The sequence below is a fragment of the Salvelinus alpinus genome, chromosome 16 (assembly GCF_045679555.1).
Source record: "Salvelinus alpinus chromosome 16, SLU_Salpinus.1, whole genome shotgun sequence".
NCBI lineage: Eukaryota > Metazoa > Chordata > Actinopteri > Salmoniformes > Salmonidae > Salvelinus > Salvelinus alpinus.
Window position 1 is genome coordinate 11,440,781 of NC_092101.1, and position 20,056 is coordinate 11,460,836.

General features: G+C 42.6%; 1 protein-coding gene across 1 annotated transcript; it reads right to left on the bottom strand.

The window, feature by feature from the left end:
* Positions 1-433: 433 nt before the first annotated feature.
* LOC139540795 (vascular cell adhesion protein 1-like) lies at positions 434-11,011 on the bottom strand. The gene is made up of 10 exons (XM_071344769.1): positions 10,848-11,011; positions 10,215-10,490; positions 9,578-9,868; positions 8,720-8,980; positions 8,208-8,483; positions 6,912-7,181; positions 5,638-5,949; positions 3,402-3,677; positions 2,538-2,798; positions 434-2,241 (listed from the first exon to the last, which is right to left on the bottom strand). Exons 1-10 carry the CDS (start codon positions 10,888-10,890, stop codon positions 2,081-2,083), a joined length of 2,427 nt encoding a protein of 808 aa, XP_071200870.1. The 5' UTR covers positions 10,891-11,011; the 3' UTR covers positions 434-2,080.
* Between the last annotated feature and the right edge of the window lie 9,045 nt (positions 11,012-20,056).

Sequence of the window (20,056 nt, forward strand, 5' to 3'; positions counted from 1 at the left end):
TGTAATTAAGAATCATTACTATAATTAAAAGAGGTTGACTTTTTCCTGAAAGCTGTGGCCTATTCAATACATTTGTTAAGATATCGATTTGAGTTCATAGTCCAAAAAAAAATTCTACAACCAGCATGCTCAAGGCATATAACCTTGATCAATCTGTTACTGACTTGAATTTCAATGTTTCATATCCATTTGCACTTCTCCATCCTCACCTTGGATTGCAAGTGGGGAGACAATCACAAAAGTGAGGAAAGAGTTTCGCTCTAACTAGTCACAGCACTCATAGTACTACTTCCAGGAACTGAAAGTGAAATTCATGCTGAACATGCTGACTCACACAAAAGCCCCCATTAATTGTCTTCCCTCCTCCTGGCTTTCTCCACTGCAACGGGAGATCCCAGAACCCTAAGCTACTATTTCAATTAACAGCTTTTAGTTATGGAAATAAATATTTATTAATAATGAAACAAACTTACAATTCAAACACAATTCACAGAAAATAGGGAAAAACTTTTCACCGCTTCAATAGTGATTACGAACAGTCATAAACAAAACAAATAAAGTTATATACAGGCTTTGATATTTTTATAAAACAGCTTTTTAAACACGTACCAAACCAGCTCTCATATCCCACAAAAATTAAGTAAATGGTGGGGAACAAAAATACCCCACACACATTGCAACCTCTCCACACATACAAACACTTCTAATAAGGGTAGCCCACATTAGTGACCTAAATAACAGTCCAAACAACGAGGCAAATACGTGTTGCTTTCATATTGTATTACATTACCACAACACTGTCTATTGCTTTCCTTGGGAAACCATTGTGTCGTTTCTGACACACATCATACTGATATAGTTCAAAGTTCATATATACAATGTCAATACATTGTATTCACTTTTTTTAAGTTCAAGTTCTTATCACTGCTAATTTCATTGTATGATTTAGTTTGAAGAAACGTAACATATTGCATTCATCCTACTGTTGTGACACTTAGACATCAATGGGTTTAAATGAAAGCTGACAAGAAATTATAAAGGAGCAAATTACAGTGAGATGCAGTTCGATTATTACACCTATTACAGATTTTTTGAGTAGGTTTCTATAGAAATGGGAACCTAAGGCCCAACGGATATACACCGTAAAACACAAACATACACACTAAGTCAATGGTTGACACATACACACATATCCAGAAGACCCCACATCCAACCACAAAGGTGCGTCTCTATTTCTTACCCTGTTCTAGTAACTTCCAAAGGTCATAAGGCCTTGTCCCCTGTCCTTTGACTGAGGCCGTGTCTACACTTGACACTTACATGCGACTTCTGCTATCAGAATACGAAGATCGCATTGAAAAGACGGGTCGAGACGCACAAAAGTTGCTTTGTGGTCTGATTGTGTTCAGATCGAGAGGCACCTTTTCATTATAACGTTGTAGGAAATACATTCCTAGCGTGTGAGGAACGTGTTTGCTGGCCTCAAAAATGCTAGCCAACTACCTAATATTTAGAAAAAGTATTTTTTGTTTGACTAGAGATATGGTAACCCATTTGCAATCCCTTTAGCATTACTTGTTAGCTTGCTGTCTAGCTACAGAGGTTAGCTGGCTAGTTAGCTAGAGTACTTAGCTACTGCCATCACTTATTCTGTTATTACCATATTTAGCCTATTCCACCGTTTGTAGAATGCATATTTGCATTTGAATATAGCGCGGGAAAAGGGTATCTGTGGACACAATGGGGACACAGTAGACACATTTAAATGTAGGTGCAGACGCATGACACGTTCGGAATTCCATGATCAGAACTCTATGATCAGAATACCAAAGCTGCATGAACTGTCAAGACTAGACACGGCCAAAGGCCTGGACACGGGACAATGGGCAAGCCTCTCGTCTGTACCCTCTCAGGCAAGGGGTTCACTCCAGGTGAGTCTGTCCCTTGGTATGTCTTTACACCAGGAGTGTCAAAGTCATTTTGCCTGAAGAACCATTTTTAGACAGTACATGTTCATGTTGGTAGCACAAGTGGTGGCCGCAATCTGGCTCCCGGGCCACAGGTTTTAGACTCCTCTAGTCTATGCAGTGCCGGGCTTACACTTGGCCAGCTCATAGGAGCCCTTCCTCCTGGCTCTCCTAAGATTGTCCAGGACTAGGACTGTGGTGGTCACCATCATTCCCACGCAGACAGCAGGAATGACTATCTGGTTCCAGTCGGGTGAAGGACTGGAATGCTTCTCTGCAGGCAAAGGGAAGATGGGAAGAACAGGGAGATAGTGAGGATGAGGCATATTGGCCAAAAATAGCATTTTATGTTTTTACAGCTTTGGAGTCCTCTCAAATGACACCGGTGTTTGTTATGGGTGGATGGAATTTTCTTGACTTTTTAAAGCTTCACTGTTCTCAAATTCCACTGTTGTTTGTTTTGGGATAGCGATATCTCCGTTCTCCCTGTTTCCAATTTCTCAGTTGAACGTGGGGTTCAAAGCGCTGAAGGGAAATAAAGAGCTCTCTACACTGAACCATTTCACTCACCCATGACGTTAATGCTGAAGATCTTAGTCTCGTAGCCCAGGTCATTGGTCACATTCACCTGGTATAGGCCTGTATCGTTGGGCGTAAGGTTCACCAGCAGGAAGTTCCCATCCAGGGAGTAGAGCTCTGTGCCATTGTTCAGTTTTCTCAAAACCACAACAGGTGGGGGGAAACTAACAGAGCGACAGCATACGGTGACATTTTGGCCTTCCTGAACCTCAGTGGACGGATAGACCAGAACTGTTGTATTCCTAGGAGGTGCTGGACAAAAGTTAAATAGAACACACTTGAATACTGAGGGAAGACACTGCCTTGAGAAAACAAATTAAAAACAAATATGAATATGGTGAGTGCAAAATACTGTAAGACATTCAGTTTTTGGGCAGTTTGCAATACAACATAACATTACCGTCCGCTAAAAAGTAGATTGCTGAGCAAAATGTGTGAAATTACTGACAGCAATGTGTGAAATGTCAATGAGACAAGCTCTATAGAACCATTATCTAGAATTACGTTATGTCATTTCATGTTGTTGAGTTCCTGTGCAGTGTTAAGTGTCATATAAGTGTCTTTTGGCATGGTGTGACAACACTACAGCCAATGGCTAACTTAAACATCACGTTCTTAGATACCGACAGCTGTGACATGACAAGGAAAAGGCCACGCTCCAACCCACGAGAGCAAACAATACTAAACAGGAAGTGAAAACCAAAAAGTCTGTCGGTGTAGAGAACAGTACCTTAATTAAAGAACCAAAAAAACTAACTGGGGTTTGGGAAAGTTTCCTGTTGTTGCCAGTACGAATGCATGGTAGTGAAATAAAAGAAGAATGTGGTGCGTGCGTGCCGGAAGCCTGGCGCCCACCTTTGACTGTAACGTGTGTGCTGGCTCTCTGGCTGCCGTGCTCATTGAAGGCCTCACACTGGTAGAGAGCAGAGTCTGCTAGCAGGGCAGAGGAGAGGGTGAAGGAGGTGGAGGAGCCGTTGTGGGTCTGGAGCTTTACATCCTGGTCCTCAGAGAGTCTCCTTAGCACCATCCATCCCACTGGAGCGCCGTCCGACAGGCAGGACACCGTCACGTTCTCCCCTTCCTTCACCTCACTGGCTGGACTCACTGTGATGGTGGTTCCCCTGGGGGCATCTGCACAGCAAACATCAGACTCAGTTTAGGTTTATAAAAACACATATACAGTGGGGAGAACAAGTATTTGATACACTGCCGATTTTGCAGGTTTTCCTACTTACAAAGCATGTAGAGGTCTGTAATTTTTATCATAGGTACACTTCAACTATGAGAGACGGAATCTAAAACAAAAATCCAGAAAATCACATTGTATGATTTTTAAGTAATTAATTTGCATTTTATTGCATGACATAAGTATTTGATACATCAGAAAAGCAGAACTTAATATTTGGTACAGAAACCTTTGTTTGCAATTACAGAGATCATACGTTTCCTGTAGTTCTTGACTAGGTTTGCACACACTGCAGCAGGGATTTTGGCCCACTCCTCCCTACAGATCTTCTCCAGATCCTTCAGGTTTCGGGGCTGTCGCTGGGCAATACGGACTTTCAGCTCCCTCCAAAGATTTTCTATTGGGTTCAGGTCTGGAGACTGGCTAGGCCACTCCAGGACCTTGAGATGCTTCTTACGGAGCCACTCCTTAGTTGCCATGGCTGTGTGCTTCGTGTCGTTGTCATGCTGGAAGACCCAGCCACGACCCATCTCAATGCTCTTACTGAGGGAAGGAGGCCCCATCCATCCTCCCCTCAATACAGTGCAGTCGTCCTGTCCCCTTTGCAGAAAAGCATCCCCAAAGAATGATGTTTCCACCTCCATGCCTCACGGTTGGGATGGTGTTCTTGGGGTTGTACTCATCCTTCTTCTTCCTCCAAACACGGCGAGTGGAGTTTAGACCAAAAAGCTCTATTTTTGTCACATCAAACCACATGACCTTCTCCCATTCCTCCTCTGGATCATCCAGATGGTCATTGGCAAACTTCAGATGAACCTGGACATGCGCTGGCTTGAGCAGGGGGACCTTGCGTGCGCTGCAGGATTTTAATCCATGGCGGCGTAGTGTGTTACTAATGGTTTTCTTTGAGACTGTGGTCCCAGCTCTCTTCAGGTCATTGACCAGGTCCTGCCGTGTAGTTCTGGGCTGATCCCTCACCTTCCTCATGATCATTGATTCCCCACGAGGTGAGATCTTGCATGGAGCCCCAGACCGAGGGTGATTGACCATCATCTTGAACTTCTTCCATTTTTTTATAATTGCACCAACAGCTGTTGCCTTCTCACCAAGCTGCTTGCCTATTATCCTGTAGCCCATCCCAGCCTTGTGCAGGTCTACAATTTCATTCCTGATGTCCTTACACAGCTCTCTGGTCTTGGCCATTGTGGAGAGGTTGGAGTCTGTTTGATTGAGTGTGTGGACAGGTGTCTTTTATACAGGTAACGAGTTCAAACATGTGCAGTTAATACAGGTAATGAGTGGAGAACAGGAGGGCTTCTTAAAGAAAAACTAACAGGTCTGTGAGAGCCGGAATTCTTACTGGTTGGTAGGTGATCAAATACTTATGTCATGCAATAAAATGCAAATTAATTACTTAAAAATCATACAATGTGATTTTCTGGATTTTTGTTTTAGATTCCGTCTCTCACAGTTGAAGTGTACCTATGATAAAAATGACAGACCTCTACATGCTTTGTAAGTAGGAAAACCTGCAAAATCGGCAGTGTATCAAATACTTGTTCTCCCCACTGTAGGTTATAAGGCTTCCGAAACCCGCACTACACAACCGCCATTAACACCTCAAGGACTGAAGTTTGGCATGACAGATTCCCTAAATTTAAAGCTCCAAGGGCAGTGTGTGGACACCCCAGGGTAAATACAAGTGATTTAAGCAATCAACTCTTTCATGGTCCTCCATTCAGAACACAATGAGTGGATCAGGTGTGTTATGATGCTGGGGTGGAACAAAGGCCTGCACCACCCTGCGGCTCTCTAGGACCATCAATAAACTTATCCACCCAATGGCCAAGGGCATCAACAATTCATGATTTGAGCTAGACTTCAATAATCTGTACAACCACTTACAGTGGAGCTCCAGTACAGTCGCCGCCTGCCTCTCTCTCCGACTTTGATGGACTACGTCCATCTGAAGACCGACTCTGCAGGTGATCCGTCTCCCCTGATCCTCTGGTTCCACCGAAAAAGAGAACGTTGACGTCACATTCTGGAGCTCACTGGAGTACTGACCCACACTGGAGTGTAGCTCAGTTTCCCCATCGAGCCATTGAATCTGCATGTGACTGGCTGGGTAGACATCGGCTACAGAACAATATAAGGTGGCCTTCCCGTCTTCCAGAAAGGGTCCAGGGTTCTCGATGATAGGGTCCGAGGGGAAAGCTGGGGGGGGAGAGAGAAATGGGCAGATGAAAATATCAATATGTGGCTTAAAGTACATGAGACCAGATAGAGCTGTGAGCGAGTTAGTCAGTCATGTTAAAGGGTAGACTCTTCACTTTGGAGGTTTAATGATGGGGTGTTTCAGATTGTGACGTGCCGATATGGGGAACTGACACATTTACGTAAGATAGCAGATTTTTTAAAAGACTGCGAGTAAGGGAGGCATTAATCAGCACAACTTGTGGAACAGCCCTTTCCATAGAATCATGTGAGTCAATGGCTTAGAATGCACTAACGCTTATACCCACTTTAATACAATGACAACGCTTCTGCGAAACTCTACATTTCACCGACAGGAAATATGAGAAGTCTTCAGTGACCCTGGAGTACTTTTTTATCATTCTTCACTTTATGTTGATCTCTCTCCCACATTGAACTAGACTACTGATACCAGTGCATTCCGGCAAAAAACAAACTGGACTTCTGCCCATGTTGTGTGGGAGAGCAGCATGGTTTTCGAGTGATCATTCAGGCTTTAAGTCTTACGTTTGGTTTCATAAGAGGATGCTTATTCTTCCAACCTCCTACAAAGGGTCACTGTACTCTTTCCAAGTCAGTGAAGTGAACCTAAGCATTACCCCACACTGAGCAAAACAGTTGCTATATCAACATAAACCTTTAGAATGTATTGTGCCACGCCTTGGTACCACTGAACAAGTGTAAGGCAAATTACAAACAACCCCAATTACCTGTTTTTTCATCTGGACATTTCCAAACAAAATGTAATAAATTATATCAAACTGGCATTGGACTTCTGTAAAAAGTGGCCAATGACAAGCACATTTATTTTATTTATTTCTAAGCACATTTCTTTCTTCCTTCTCATAACATACAAACTCAAAGTAAATACATTGAACTACACAAAGCCAAGTCATCTTTCTGAGGATGTATAGTATACCCACAGAAGACCTTGACCTCTGTTTGCTTGGCCTTGATGACAGAGCCACACTTGGCCTCACAGGTGTAGGCTTGCTCATGGGCCAGCCCAAGTGGGCCCAGGTGGAGCTGGGAGAGGGAGTCCTGGTTGCGTGCGCGGCTGTGGACGGGCATGTCCAGCATGCTCCTCCAGGAGAAGGCTGGCTGGGGACAGCCCGAAGCCAGGCAGGAGAGCACCAGTTTGGATCCCATCTCAGCCATCACCCCCGATACCATCTCCACCTCCAGGGGATACGCTGAGAGAAAAGAACCACAGGAGAAAGGATAGATGATGACTCTGCTCAATTCAGTTGAATAGAAATCAAGTTCAATTGGATTCTGCTCCATTTCAGTTAAATTCAGTTCAGTTAATTCAATTCAATTAAAACCAATTCACTATCCCGCAAGAAAATCTCTTAGCGAAATCAAATCTAGCCACAACTAAATCCACAACAGAAAAAACGAAGCAAACATAAGAGTATATTAAAAAGAGTCAAGCTACATCACAAAGGCAGGTAACATTATAGAAATCAGCTGATCGGTAAATAAATGAACATTTAGCCATAGCCCTCTACTCCACATGATCATAATCCTTATTATAATCTTTATCATCTACTACTTCGTCCCAGTAATGGTTTTAATTATTACTCTGAGTAGCTCCTGTATTCAAACGCACTCATGTCATCGCACCCGGAGGTGGGAAACACATACACGGAGTAAAAATAACAGCAATCCACATTGGAGTCCCTCAAACGTCTGTATGCATGTGAACAGAACATTGACTATTTCTGTTATCTGGGGTGTCACTTTTCTAGGGCTCTTGTACACAGACGAGGCTTGGTGACTCAATGGCTTGGTGACTCAACACTCAGTTTGCTCCCCAGGGAAATTGGGTTTCAGTGCGTTTACTAAGACAAATTTCCCCTTTTCTTCAGGACATGTCTCTTACATGACTTATCTGTACGTTGTTATAGTTCAACTGAAGGAGTATTTTTGCAGCACAACAGTACAGCTTTAGGTTACACTTTACATTAAAATATATTATGCAGTTACATGGGTGTAATTAGGCCTACATGTAATAAACTCTAACTATACTGGCAACTATTTTGAAACATCATTTTTCCAGTTTCCATTATTAGAATCCAGCCATTGTTTCATGTACAACGCTACAATTGTGTAATTCTAATTTGGTTACCAAAGTAGTTACAATAACTACTGCACAAAGCCTAAGGTCAACTTACAATGTTATGTTACCCAAATATACATTTTTTTTTAAATCTCACCTTCAACGGAGAGCAAGGTGCTGACTTTCTGGCTGCCGTGCTCATTGAAGGCCTCGCACTGGTAGAGAGCAGAGTCTGCTAGCAGGGCAGAGGAGAGGGTGAAGGAGGTGGAGGAGCCGTTGCTGGACTGAAGAGCTACATCCTGGTCCTCAGAGAACCTCCTCAGCACCATCCGTCCCACCGGAGCTCCGTCTGACAGACAGGACACCGTCACGTTCTCCCCTTCTTTCACCTTACTGGCTGGGCTTACTTTGATGGAGGTGTTTGTTGGGGGAGCTACCAGAGGGGAAGGTCATCAAGGATAGATAACATAAGACAGAAGTTTAGCTCGCTATTTAAGAGGTTGTTTTAATGAGATTGCTCCCCCAAAACACACTTTTTAGACAAAGCTATAAAGATGACTCCTTACTATGACACTATCATAGAGTGACACCAAACAGAACTTATCCAAAATACAAGACCAAGGAGAAATTCATTTTCACTTTTAGAAATTCAGGTAGTTATTATCCTACCTTCAACAATGACGTTCACGCTGGCTGTGATGTTTCCAATGGTGTTGCTTGCCACACACTCATATTGACCAGAATCCACCAGTGTCATCTCTGTAAGGACAAGCTCCTCGCTCTGCCCTACTATGACAGCCTGTCCGTGCGAACCAATGGTCTTCCACTGTATCTCTGGTCTGGGGTTCCCTTCAGCATGGCACAACAATGTGGGACTGGAGCCAACTCTCACAACAGTCAGCTCAGATATTGACGTAATCTGTGGTGCATCTGAAAAAAAAATATATATAAATGATGTTGTTGTTGTTGTTGTAGGCCTCAATTGTGAACTATGGATGACATTTGGTCGTTGCAGAATAACTGCCTAAACATCACTGATGTCACGCCCTGACCATAGTTTGCTTTGTATGTTTCTATGTTTTGTTTGGTCAGGGTGTGATCTGAGTGGGCATTCTATGTTGTTTGTCTAGTTTGTCTATTTCTATGTGTTTGGCCTGATATGGTTCTCAATCAGAGGCAGGTGTTTGTCGTTGTCTCTGATTGGGAGCCATATTTAGGTAGCCTGTTTTGTATTGTGGGTTATGGGTGATTGTTCCTGTTCCTGTGTTTGTGTATGTTCACCGTTCAGGACTGTTTCGTTCTCGTGTTTTGTTATTTTTTGTTAGATTATTCGTGTTCATTAAAATGGATAATCATCACGCTGCATTTTGGTCCTCCTCTCTTTCTCCTAACGACGAGCGTGACAACTGACTTTAAGATCAGTGCTTATATGGGTCATTTGATATTAATCATATAACGTCAATCATTCTTCAATCTATCACTAGCAGCTTCCCTTTGCCTAACAGTTACGCTGCAGTAATAACTTACAAAGCACTGTGAGAGAAACAGAGGTTTCCTTGGTCTTCTCATCATCAGGCACACCCTCCTGATCGTGAGTGGCTCTGCAGGTGATGCTCGCCTCTTTGTCCTCGGGGGTGGGTGTGAACGTGTAGGTGGACACCACAGACTCTGCATCTGTCTGGAGCATGCTGTCTCCTCGCAGCCACTCAAGCCTCAGGTGCTCTGCAGGATAAGCGTCTGTCACCTCACATGTCAGAGTGTTGGTCTGGCCCAAGAGAAGTCGGTCATGGCCTGATATGACAGGGGCCTCTGGAAATGCTGGAATATCAAATTGCGATCTTATTGCATGCAGCCACACGTGTTTGAAATTCAAATTCAAAGGCCTACTTTAAACATGTACATTTAAAACTGATTCAATTGGACTGATTTAATTCAGTAATTACTTTACAATACATGGCATGATTATTAAAGCATTAATAAACAATTTATTAATAAATTAGAATGTCATGTATAATCATTTAAGCATGATAAGCATTACAATTCATAAGCATTCAGAATATTTATAACAATGAATAAAGAACTTATAAGCATGTATTATACATTTCTATTGGCTTATAACAATGGCTGATGATGGCTTATTCTGAATGAAGTTGATTGGACGTACAGTATACTTTGACAACCGCACGGTGTTGTTTGGTCGATTCTCCGCAACTGCCTTTGCAGAGAAGTGTGTCATCATGTGCTTTCGCCACAGGGTCAAAGACCGCCACTGATTCCGACCCGGAGGTGTTTATTTTCGCAAACATTGGCTTATCCTCCAGCAAAGCCCAGGAGATGGTAACCTTTTCATTGCAATCCTTCACCGAGCATTGCAGCTCATGCCTATCACCAACTTTCAAAAGTCCACTCTTTGGTTTTAGCTCCATATGAAATGCAAATGCTGAAATGAAAAATAACAATGAATTAGAATTCCCATTCATAATTAATAACATATTTCAAAACTATAAAGTAGGTTAAGGAAACTTCATGATCGTTTATGTTTTTTAATTCAATTTGAATTCTAGGTTATAAGCCTATTAGTAAACTATCATATTTCGCCTACTACGGCTGCATTTAAATATGTACATATCGTTAAGTACAATACTGACATTTTCAGATGAGTTTACATCCCAAGGCTACCCACAATCCTATTAAAATGCCATACACTGCCACACAGTAGGCTACTTACAGTACATAGTATGAAGGCATGTCACATTGATTGTGAAGTGTTAATGATAAAAATAGAATCACTGCTTACCTGTTCCTGGTAGTATCAATACCCATAACAGAATGAGATACATTTTTGTGTTGGATAGGCTGAATAAAAAAACTGTAAGGAACTGATTTGAGCTAAACTGTAACTTCCCTTAGTCCTGCTATGCTATGTGGGGATGATGGGTCTGGTCAGCCCAGAGTCCAGAGTCTGTGGATTTATAATTTGGAATAGGGAGGGATACCAACAGGGTAAAAAAAATACATTTAACACACCCCCTTACAATTCCAAGTATGTCACGGAGGAATTACCCCACTCCTGGCCTCTCATTGCGTGGCCTTTAGTCAGTCTCTCTCTCTCCTATGGTTGTGAATAACAACCCCCTCTGCTGGTTTAAATCAAACTCAAGATGGTTTCCTGAAAGGTCCAATGCAGCAGTTGTTATCTCAATATCAAATAATTTCTGGGTAACAATGAAGTGCCTTACTGTGATTATTTTTCAATAAAAAATGGTCAACTAGAAACAAATATTGCTTCTTATAAAAGAGCAATTTCTCAAAACAAATTCTAGGACTGTCTGGTAGTGGTCTGAGTGGGGAGGGGAAAACTGAAAAGTAGCTGGTATTGGCAGAGAGGTTTGTTAATTAGTTAATTAGTTAATATTGGTCTATTAACTAATTTACCACATGGTGACATCACCGTGAAAGGACAAACCTCTATTCCACCACAACAGGCTGAAATTTCAGACGGCCTTTTCAAACAGCTCTTACACTTAAAGGGGCATTATCATAATTTTCAGAATTTCATAGTGCTATTCCAACCTCATAGTGTGGAAATATATACAGTTGAAGTCGGAAGTTTACATACACCTTAGCCAAATACATTTAAACTCAGTTTTTCACAATTCCTGACATTTAATCCTAGTAAAGATTCCCTGTCTTAGGTCAGTTAGGATCACCACTTTATTTTAACAATGTGAAATGTCAGAATAATAGTAGAGAGAATGATTTATTTCAGCTTTTATTTCTTTCATCACATTCCCAATGGGTCAGAAGTTTACATACACTCAATTAGTATTTGTTAGCATTGCCTTTAAATTGTTTAACTTAGGTCAAACGTTTCAGATAGCCTTCCACAAGCTCCCCACAATAAGTTGGGTGAATTTTGGCCCATTCATCCTGACAGAGCTGGTGTAACTGAGTCAGGTTTGTAGGCCTCCTTGCTCACTCACGCTTTTTCAGTTCTGATCACAAATCTTCTATAGGATTGAGGTCAGGGCTTTGTGATGGCCACTCCAATGCCTTGACTTTGTTGTTCTTAAGCCATTTTTCCACAACTTTGGAAGTATGCTTGGGGTCATTGTCCAGTTGGAAGACCCAATTACGACCAAGCTTTAACTTCCTGACTGATGTCTTGAGATGTTGCTTCAATATATCCACATCATTTTACTTCCTCATGAAGCCATCTATTTTATGAAGTGCACCAGTCCCTCCTGCAGCAAAGCACCCCCACAACATGATTCTGCCACCCCCATGTTTCACGGTTGAGATGGTGCTCTTCAGCTTGCAAGCCTCCCCCTTTTTCCTCCAAACATAATGATGGTCATTATGGCCAAACAGTTCTATTCTTGTTTCATCAGACCAGAGGACATTTCTCCAAAAAGTACGATCTTTGTCGCCATGTGCAGTTGCAAACCGTAGTCTGGCTTTTTTGTCCTTTGCTGTTGTTCTGGGATTGATTTGCACTTTTCACACCAAAGTATGTTTATCTCTAGGAGACAGAACGCGTCTCCTTCCTGAGCGTTATGACAGCTCCATTCATAGTGATGAAGAAACCACATGAAGCCGGTCAGTCCTTGTCCCGTGAGGAGGCAGGAGAACATGACATATGATCAATCCACTTCACTCTGTCACTGAAATACTGTGACCTGGAAAGAAAGCTGTTCGTGTGGTCACAGTGAAACAAACAATCAATAGGACAACCTTGGAAATCTAGATGTGTGTGTGTTTCAAATAAAACAAGGCATATTAGGGAAGATTAGTGGTTGATATTTTATTATTTAATATCTAGAGGCCTTCAAATTCAATACAACAGAGTTGGACCTCCAGATCCAGACTTGCATAGATGCATCAGAAATGGTGGGCACATTTAGTTTGAATCACGTGTAAATCATTGAAATTCTTTCTGTCCTCACCCACACCAGCCATAATGGGACAGACGTGTTACTGACAGTAATATAAACACACACAATACTAAAACAAGGAATACTTTATACTGTACATAGTGTACATTCTTTCAATGACCATACTCTGATGTAGCATAAACATTATATTTAGTCAATTACAACTATCCTCAAAAGAGCTTAGGTTGAAAAAATTTTGGGGGGAGGGAACTCTATTTAACATAAGTACCATCATAGTTCAGTTAAATGTTCTGGAAATACTGTTAATCTAGGTGGTATAAAACAGAACCATTCACCAACTTGATTAAACTTCCTCATCTCAACCCCCCTATTTCTAAATATAGGCTAAAGTGCACTTTCATTTTGACAAAGCAGAGTTATGCAACCGGGACAGCATCAGAGGAAAGTCCAAGCATATTGTATCAGAGTAATGACTATTAGTGTTCCGTGGGTCAAGCGGCAATGGAATTTGCTATGAACACTGTGATTCTATCAACAAATGGCTGTCCTCACAGTCATAATGTGATGCAGTGGTGTCTGATACTGCCAAGATTCTGTCTCATTTCACACCAATGGTTGTTTTGATGAATAAGAAAGGGTTTCATGAAAATAATGCTGTTAAATTACTGAGATAAAATAGTTTAAGAAATACTTGATTTTTGCTGTTATAGAACTATCCCACTGCGGGAAAAAACAGGTTGAATCAATGTTGTTTCCATGTCATTTCAACCGAAAATATCTATGTGAGGACATTGAATCAACATGGAAAATGTATTGGATTTGCAAAAAATCATCAATGTAAGGGCATTGTCTTTTTTTCACCGAACTTTTAACCAAAATCCAATGACATGGTGAAATGTTATGTTGATTTCATGTTGAATTCATGTTGTTGACAACTCAACCAAATGTAAATCAAAACTACACGCTGAACTGACGTCTGTGCCCAGTGGGTAGTTTATATAAAACTATACTGAACAAAAATATAAACGCAACATATAGTGTTGGTCCCATGTTTCATGAGCTGAAATAAAAGTTCCCAGAAATGTCACACTGTTATAAAAGATTTGGAGACAGGCTCAGGAATACATCATCTGGGTTTTTAATACACCCAAAACAAACACGTATACAAAACACTGGGATGTGAAACACAAGAACACAAAACACAAGAAATTTCCCATACACACAAAAATCTTATTTCTCTCAAATTTTGGGCACAAATGTATTTACATCCCTGTTAGTGAGCATTTCTCCTTTGTCAAGAGAATCCATCCACCTGATAGGTGTGGCATATAAAGTAGCTGATTAAACAGCATGATCATTACACAGGTGCATCTTGTGCTGGGGACAGTAAAAGGCCACTCTAAAATGTGCAGTTATGTCACACAACACATGCTAATTGGCATGCTGACTTGCAGGAATGTCCACCAGAGTTGTCAGCGAATTCAATGTTAATTTTCTCTACCATCAGCTGCCTCCAACCTCATTTTAGAGAATTTGGCAGTACATCCAACAGGCCTCACAGCCGCAGACCACGCTTAACCACGCCATCCCAGGACCTCCACATCCGGCATCTTCACCTGCGGGATCTTCTGATGAAACAGGCCTCACAGCCGCAGACCACGCTTAACCACGCCATCCCAGGACCTCCACATCCGGCATCTTCACCTGCGGGATCTTCTGATGAAACAGGCCTCACAGCCGCAGACCACGCTTAACCACGCCATCCCAGGACCTCCACATCCGGCATCTTCACCTGCGGGATCTTCTGATGAAACAGGCCTCACAGCCGCAGACCACGCTTAACCACGCCATCCCAGGACTTCCACATCCGGCATCTTCACCTGCGGGATCTTCTGATGAAACAGGCCTCACAGCCGCAGACCACGCTTAACCACGCCCTCCCAGGACCTCCACATCCGGCATCTTCACCTGCGGGATCTTCTGATGAAACAGGCCTCACAGCCGCAGACCACGCTTAACCACGCCATCCCAGGACCTCCACATCCGGCATCTTCACCTGCGGGATCTTCTGATGAAACAGGCCTCACAGCCGCAGACCACGCTTAACCACGCCATCCCAGGACCTCCACATCCGGCATCTTCACCTGCGGGATCTTCTGATGAAACTGTGGGTTTGCACAACCAAATCATTTTGGCACAAACTGTCAGAAACCGTCTCAGTGAAGCTTATCTGCGTGCTCGTAATCCTCACCAGGGTCTTGACCTGACTGCAGTTCGGCGTCGTAACCGACTTCCGTGGGCAAATGCTCACCTTCAAAGGCCACTGGCACGCTGGAGAAGAGTGCTCTTCATGGATGAATCCCGGTTTCAACTGTAAATCAAATCTTATTGGTCACATACACATGTTTAGCAGATGTTATTGTGGGTGTAGCGAAATGCTTGTGCTTCTAGTTCCGACAGTGCAGCAATATCTAACAATTTCTCAACATATACCCAATACACACAAATGGAATTAAGAATATATAAATATGGACGAGCAATGTCAGAGTGGCATAGACTAAGATACAGTAGAATAGTATAGAATACAGTATATTCATATGAGATGAGTAATGCAAGATATGTAAACATTATTAAAGTAACATTATTAAAGTGACTAGTTTTCCATTTATTAAAGTGGCCAATTATTTCAAGTCTGTGTATGTAGGCACCAGCCTCTCTGTGCTAGTGATGGCTATTTAACAGTCTGATGGCCTTGAGATAGAAGCTATTTTTCAGTCTCTCCGTCCCAGATTTGATGCACCTGTATTGACCTTGCCTTCTGGATGATAATGGGGTGAACAGGCAGTGGCTCGGGTGGTTGTTGTCTTTAATGATCTTTTGGCCTTCCTGTGACATTAGGTGCTGTAGGTGTCCTGGAGGGCAGGTAGTTTGCCCCCAGTGATGCGTTGTGCAGACCGCACCACCCTCTGGAGAGCCCTGCGGTTGTGGGCGCTGCAGTCTCAATTGTGCATCTGTAAAAGTTTGAGGGTTTTAGGTGACAAGCCAAATTTCTTCAGCCTCCTGAGATTGAAGAGGCACTGTTGCGCCTTCTTCACCACAGTGTCTGTGTGGGTGGACCATTTCAGTTTGTCAGCGATATGTAAGCCGAGGAACTTAAAACTTTCCACCTTCTCCACTGCTGTCCCGTCAATGTGGATAGGGGGGTGCTCCCTCTGCTGTTTCCTAAAGTCCACGATCATCTCCTTTGTTTTGTTGACGTTGAGTGAGAGGTTGTTTTCCTGGCACTGCACTCCCAGATTCCTCACCTCCTCCATGTAGTTTTTCTCGTCGTTGTTGGTAATCAAGCCTACTACTGTTGTGTCGTCTGCAAACTTGATGAATGAGTTGGAAGCATACTTGGCCACGCAGTCATGGGTGACCAGGGAGTACAGGAGGGGGCTGAGCATGCACCTTTGCGGGGCCCCAGTGTTGAGGATGAGCTAAGTGGAGGTGTTGTTTCCTACCTTCACCACCTGAGGGCGGCCCGTCAGGAAGTCCAAGTACCAATTGCACAGGGTGTGGTTCAGACCCAGGGCCTCAAGCTTAATGATGTCTGATTTCCTTATATGAACTGTAACTCAGTAAAAACTTTGAAATTGTTGCATGATGCGTTTATATTTTTGTGTATAAATATCAAATAACAAAACACTGGCAGCTAAAAATACAGTTTTTAGCTGGGAGAAAAGACACTTCGATCTCTTGCTACTTGGTAGGAAACAACTGAAAGGAAAAGGACACCTTGAATGTCCTGCTTCTGAGAAAGTCTGTTCCTTCAAAGTTTGTGCATCTGGATTACTCTTCATACACCCATGTGCCTATAATATTCTTGCTTTGAAACATATACAAATATAAGAAGTGTATGTTTGGGTTGGGGGGATGGGCGCCTATCATACTTGCAAAAGATATGAACTAGCATTAAAGTAACACCCATGCGCATGTTGTCGTAGACTGAGTTTTAATTACTTCTGTTGAAAACAAGCAGCAATAACCATTACATTTAGTCAGTTCATTCATTTAATGAAAAATATTTAATTGAATTCATAACAGCTTGTTATCATTAAAATAGATACAAATATCAATATGGAAAATACCATAAAGACCAAAAAAACATTTCCTTTAATTAATGAAGCTGGGCATCTGAAAATGACTTCAGTCCTTAGTCATGCAGACCATTGCAATATCTATTGTTTCTTCGAACAACTAAACAAACAAATTGCTTCCTGGCTCACTCTTCCACCCACAGTGATTGGTAACCATATACACTACACGGCCAAGTGTATTTGGACACCCCTTCAAATTAGTGGATTCGGCTATTTCAGCCACACCCGTTGCTGACAGGTGTATAAAATCGAGCACACAGCCAGGCAATCTCCAAAGATAAAGATTGGCAGTAGAATGGCCCGTACAGAAGAGCTCAGTGTCTTTCAACGTGGCACCGTCACAGGATGCTGTTATTGTGAAGTGGAAACATCTAGGAGCAACAACAGCTCAGTCGCGAAGTGGTAGGCCACACAAGCTCACGGAATGGGACTGCACTACAGCATACAATGACATTCTAGACAATTCTGTGCTTCCAACTTTGTGGCAACAGTTTGAGAAAGGCCATTTCCTGTTTCAGCATGACAATGCCCCCGTGCACAAAGCGAGGTCCATACAGAAATAGTTTTTCGAGATCGGTGTGGAAGACTTTGACTAGCCTGCACAGAGCTCTGAACTCAACCCGATTGAACCCCTTTGGGATGAATTGGAACGCCAACTGCGAGCCAGGTCTAATCGCCAAACATCAGTGCCCGACCTCACTAATGCTCGTGGCTGAACAGAAGCAAGTCCCTGCAGCAATGTTCCAACATCTAGTGGAAAGCCTTCCCAGAAGAGTGGAGACTGTTATAGCAGCAAAGGGGGGACCAACTTCATATTAATGCCCATGATTTTGGAATGAGATGTTCGACAAACAGGTGTCCACATACTTTTGGCCATGTAGTGTGTGTAGTACAATAACTAGGATTAGACGTATGTACTTTCAGTATTAGCCTATATACATTGCTTATTACAAGCATAGCTGCCCATTGCAGGAAAAATTAAGTTTTCCCAAATTTTTATATCATATCGTACAGCTGATGAATCGAACGCTGTAAAAGTATGCCAACCTTTGATCAGAGTTATTTCCTGATCGGTGGCGATCGGTGCCTTTTAAGATGAGAGAGGATTATATATTTTTTAATGAGCATGGCCATATTTCTATTACAGCATATTGGATGACTGTCATTCATATTCCATTCCCCCAGCTCAATGTAACATCTATAGGTTTAGGTTACAACATGATACTAAAATGTTCCCTGTACCCATCATGAGGTTGCTACAACCTTGCCAATGAATGAAAGTTTACAACGTAGGTGCAAATGTTGAGAGAATTTTGAGTAATCAAGGTGGCCCTGTTACATTCAACACCTCCTTGCACACTCTTGCCTGCATCTAGCTGATCTAGGGTGTAATCATTAGTCCAACAGTTGCAAACAAGAGTTTATATTTGACAAATGCAGGTATGTTTATCCTCGTTTCATTGTTTGCTTCCATTTAAGAAACGTTTTCCAACAGAATCGTCGGAATGAAAACACACCTGATCACACGCAACAGTTCACTTTCATAGCAGCCACAAAAACAGCATGATCACTGCTTGTTTTATATATAATTCCTTCTCGCAACTATCTATACGCTTTCCTCCTCTCAGGTTTTCCCTTCGCTTGTGGACTTCGATGCACAACTCGTCAGCCCAAAAAAACTTTCCTAGCCAAACCTTCCTATCATGACCACTAACAGCTACACACAGCCAACATCGTTGTCACATCATAGTCAACTAGAACTACTAAAACTAACGTGTTAGTAAACCTGCTACAATCATGCAGTATAGTGTACAGTCAGAAATTAGTTTAGCAGTTATACCGGTGGGCCCCAGTGACAATAAATGAATCAAACCAAAGGCTTACCTTGACTTGTGATGGATAGCCATAGCCAGCTAGCTAACATAGCATCCCCCTCGGTTTGAGCCGGGTGTTTGAGTAGGCTAAACTAGTTAGCTGCATTTGCTAGCTAAGTGAAAGTTTAAACACAAAAATACAATCAAATATAGCTAGCTCGCCTCCCGGGTGGCGCAGTGGTCTAAGGCACTGCATCGCAGTGCTAGCTGTGCCACCAGAGACTCTGGGTTTGAGCCCAGGCTCTGTCGCAGCCGGTCGCGACTGGGAGGCCCATGGGGCGGCACACAATTGGCCTAGCGTTGTCCGGGTTAGGAAAGGTTTGGCCGGCAGGGATATCCTTGTCTCATCGCGCACTAGCGACTCCTGTGGCGGGCCGGGCGCAGTGCACGCTGACCAGGTCGCTAGGTGTACGGTGTTTCCTCCGACACATTGGTGCGGCTGGCTTCCGGGTTGGATGTGCGCTGTGTTAAAAAGCATTGCGGCTTGGTTGGGTTGTGTTTCGGAGGACGCATGGCTCTCGACCTTTGCCTCTCCCGAGTCCGTACGGGAGTTGTAGCGATGAGACAAGACAGTAACTACTAACAATTGGATACCACGAAATTGGGGAGAAAAAGGGGGTACATTTTTTAAATTTTATTAAAAATATATATATAGCTAGCTCTCGGTCTCACTCTCTTTTATTAATTTTGGAAGAAAATAATGTTCAAAACGGTTTTCTTTTTCTCTCTCTTTGAGTCAACAACTCACCACATTGTTTGCACTGCAGTGCTAGCTATCTGTAGTTTATGCTTTCAGTACTAGATTCATTCTCTGATCCTTTGATTGGGTGGACAATATGTCAGTTCATGCTGCAAGAGCTCTGATAGGTTGGAGGACGTCCTCTGGAAGTTGTCATAATTACTGTTTAAGTCTACGGAAGGGAGTGAGAACCATGAGCCTCTTAGATTTTGTACTGAAGTCAATGTACCCAGAGGAGGACAGAAGCTAGCTGTCCTCCAGCTACACCATGGTGCTAACCTACAGAGTGCTGCTGAGGTTACTATAGACCTTAATTGTGTTTTAATCAATTATTTGTTGACATGTGAACATATTTAGTA

What these genes read in the sequence shown, in the direction of transcription:
- LOC139540795 (XM_071344769.1), bottom strand. Translation starts at nt 10,890, where the DNA reads ATGTATCTCATTCTGTTATGGGTATTGATACTACCAGGAACAG. An exon ending in TGTTTCTCTCACAGTGCTTT is followed by an intron (nt 8,981 to 9,577) that starts GTAAGTTATTAC and finishes TTTTTTTTTCAG; the next exon opens with ATGCACCACAGATTACGTCA. An exon ending in GACTGTACTGGAGCTCCACT is followed by an intron (nt 3,678 to 5,637) that starts GTAAGTGGTTGT and finishes TTTGCTGTGCAG; the next exon opens with ATGCCCCCAGGGGAACCACC.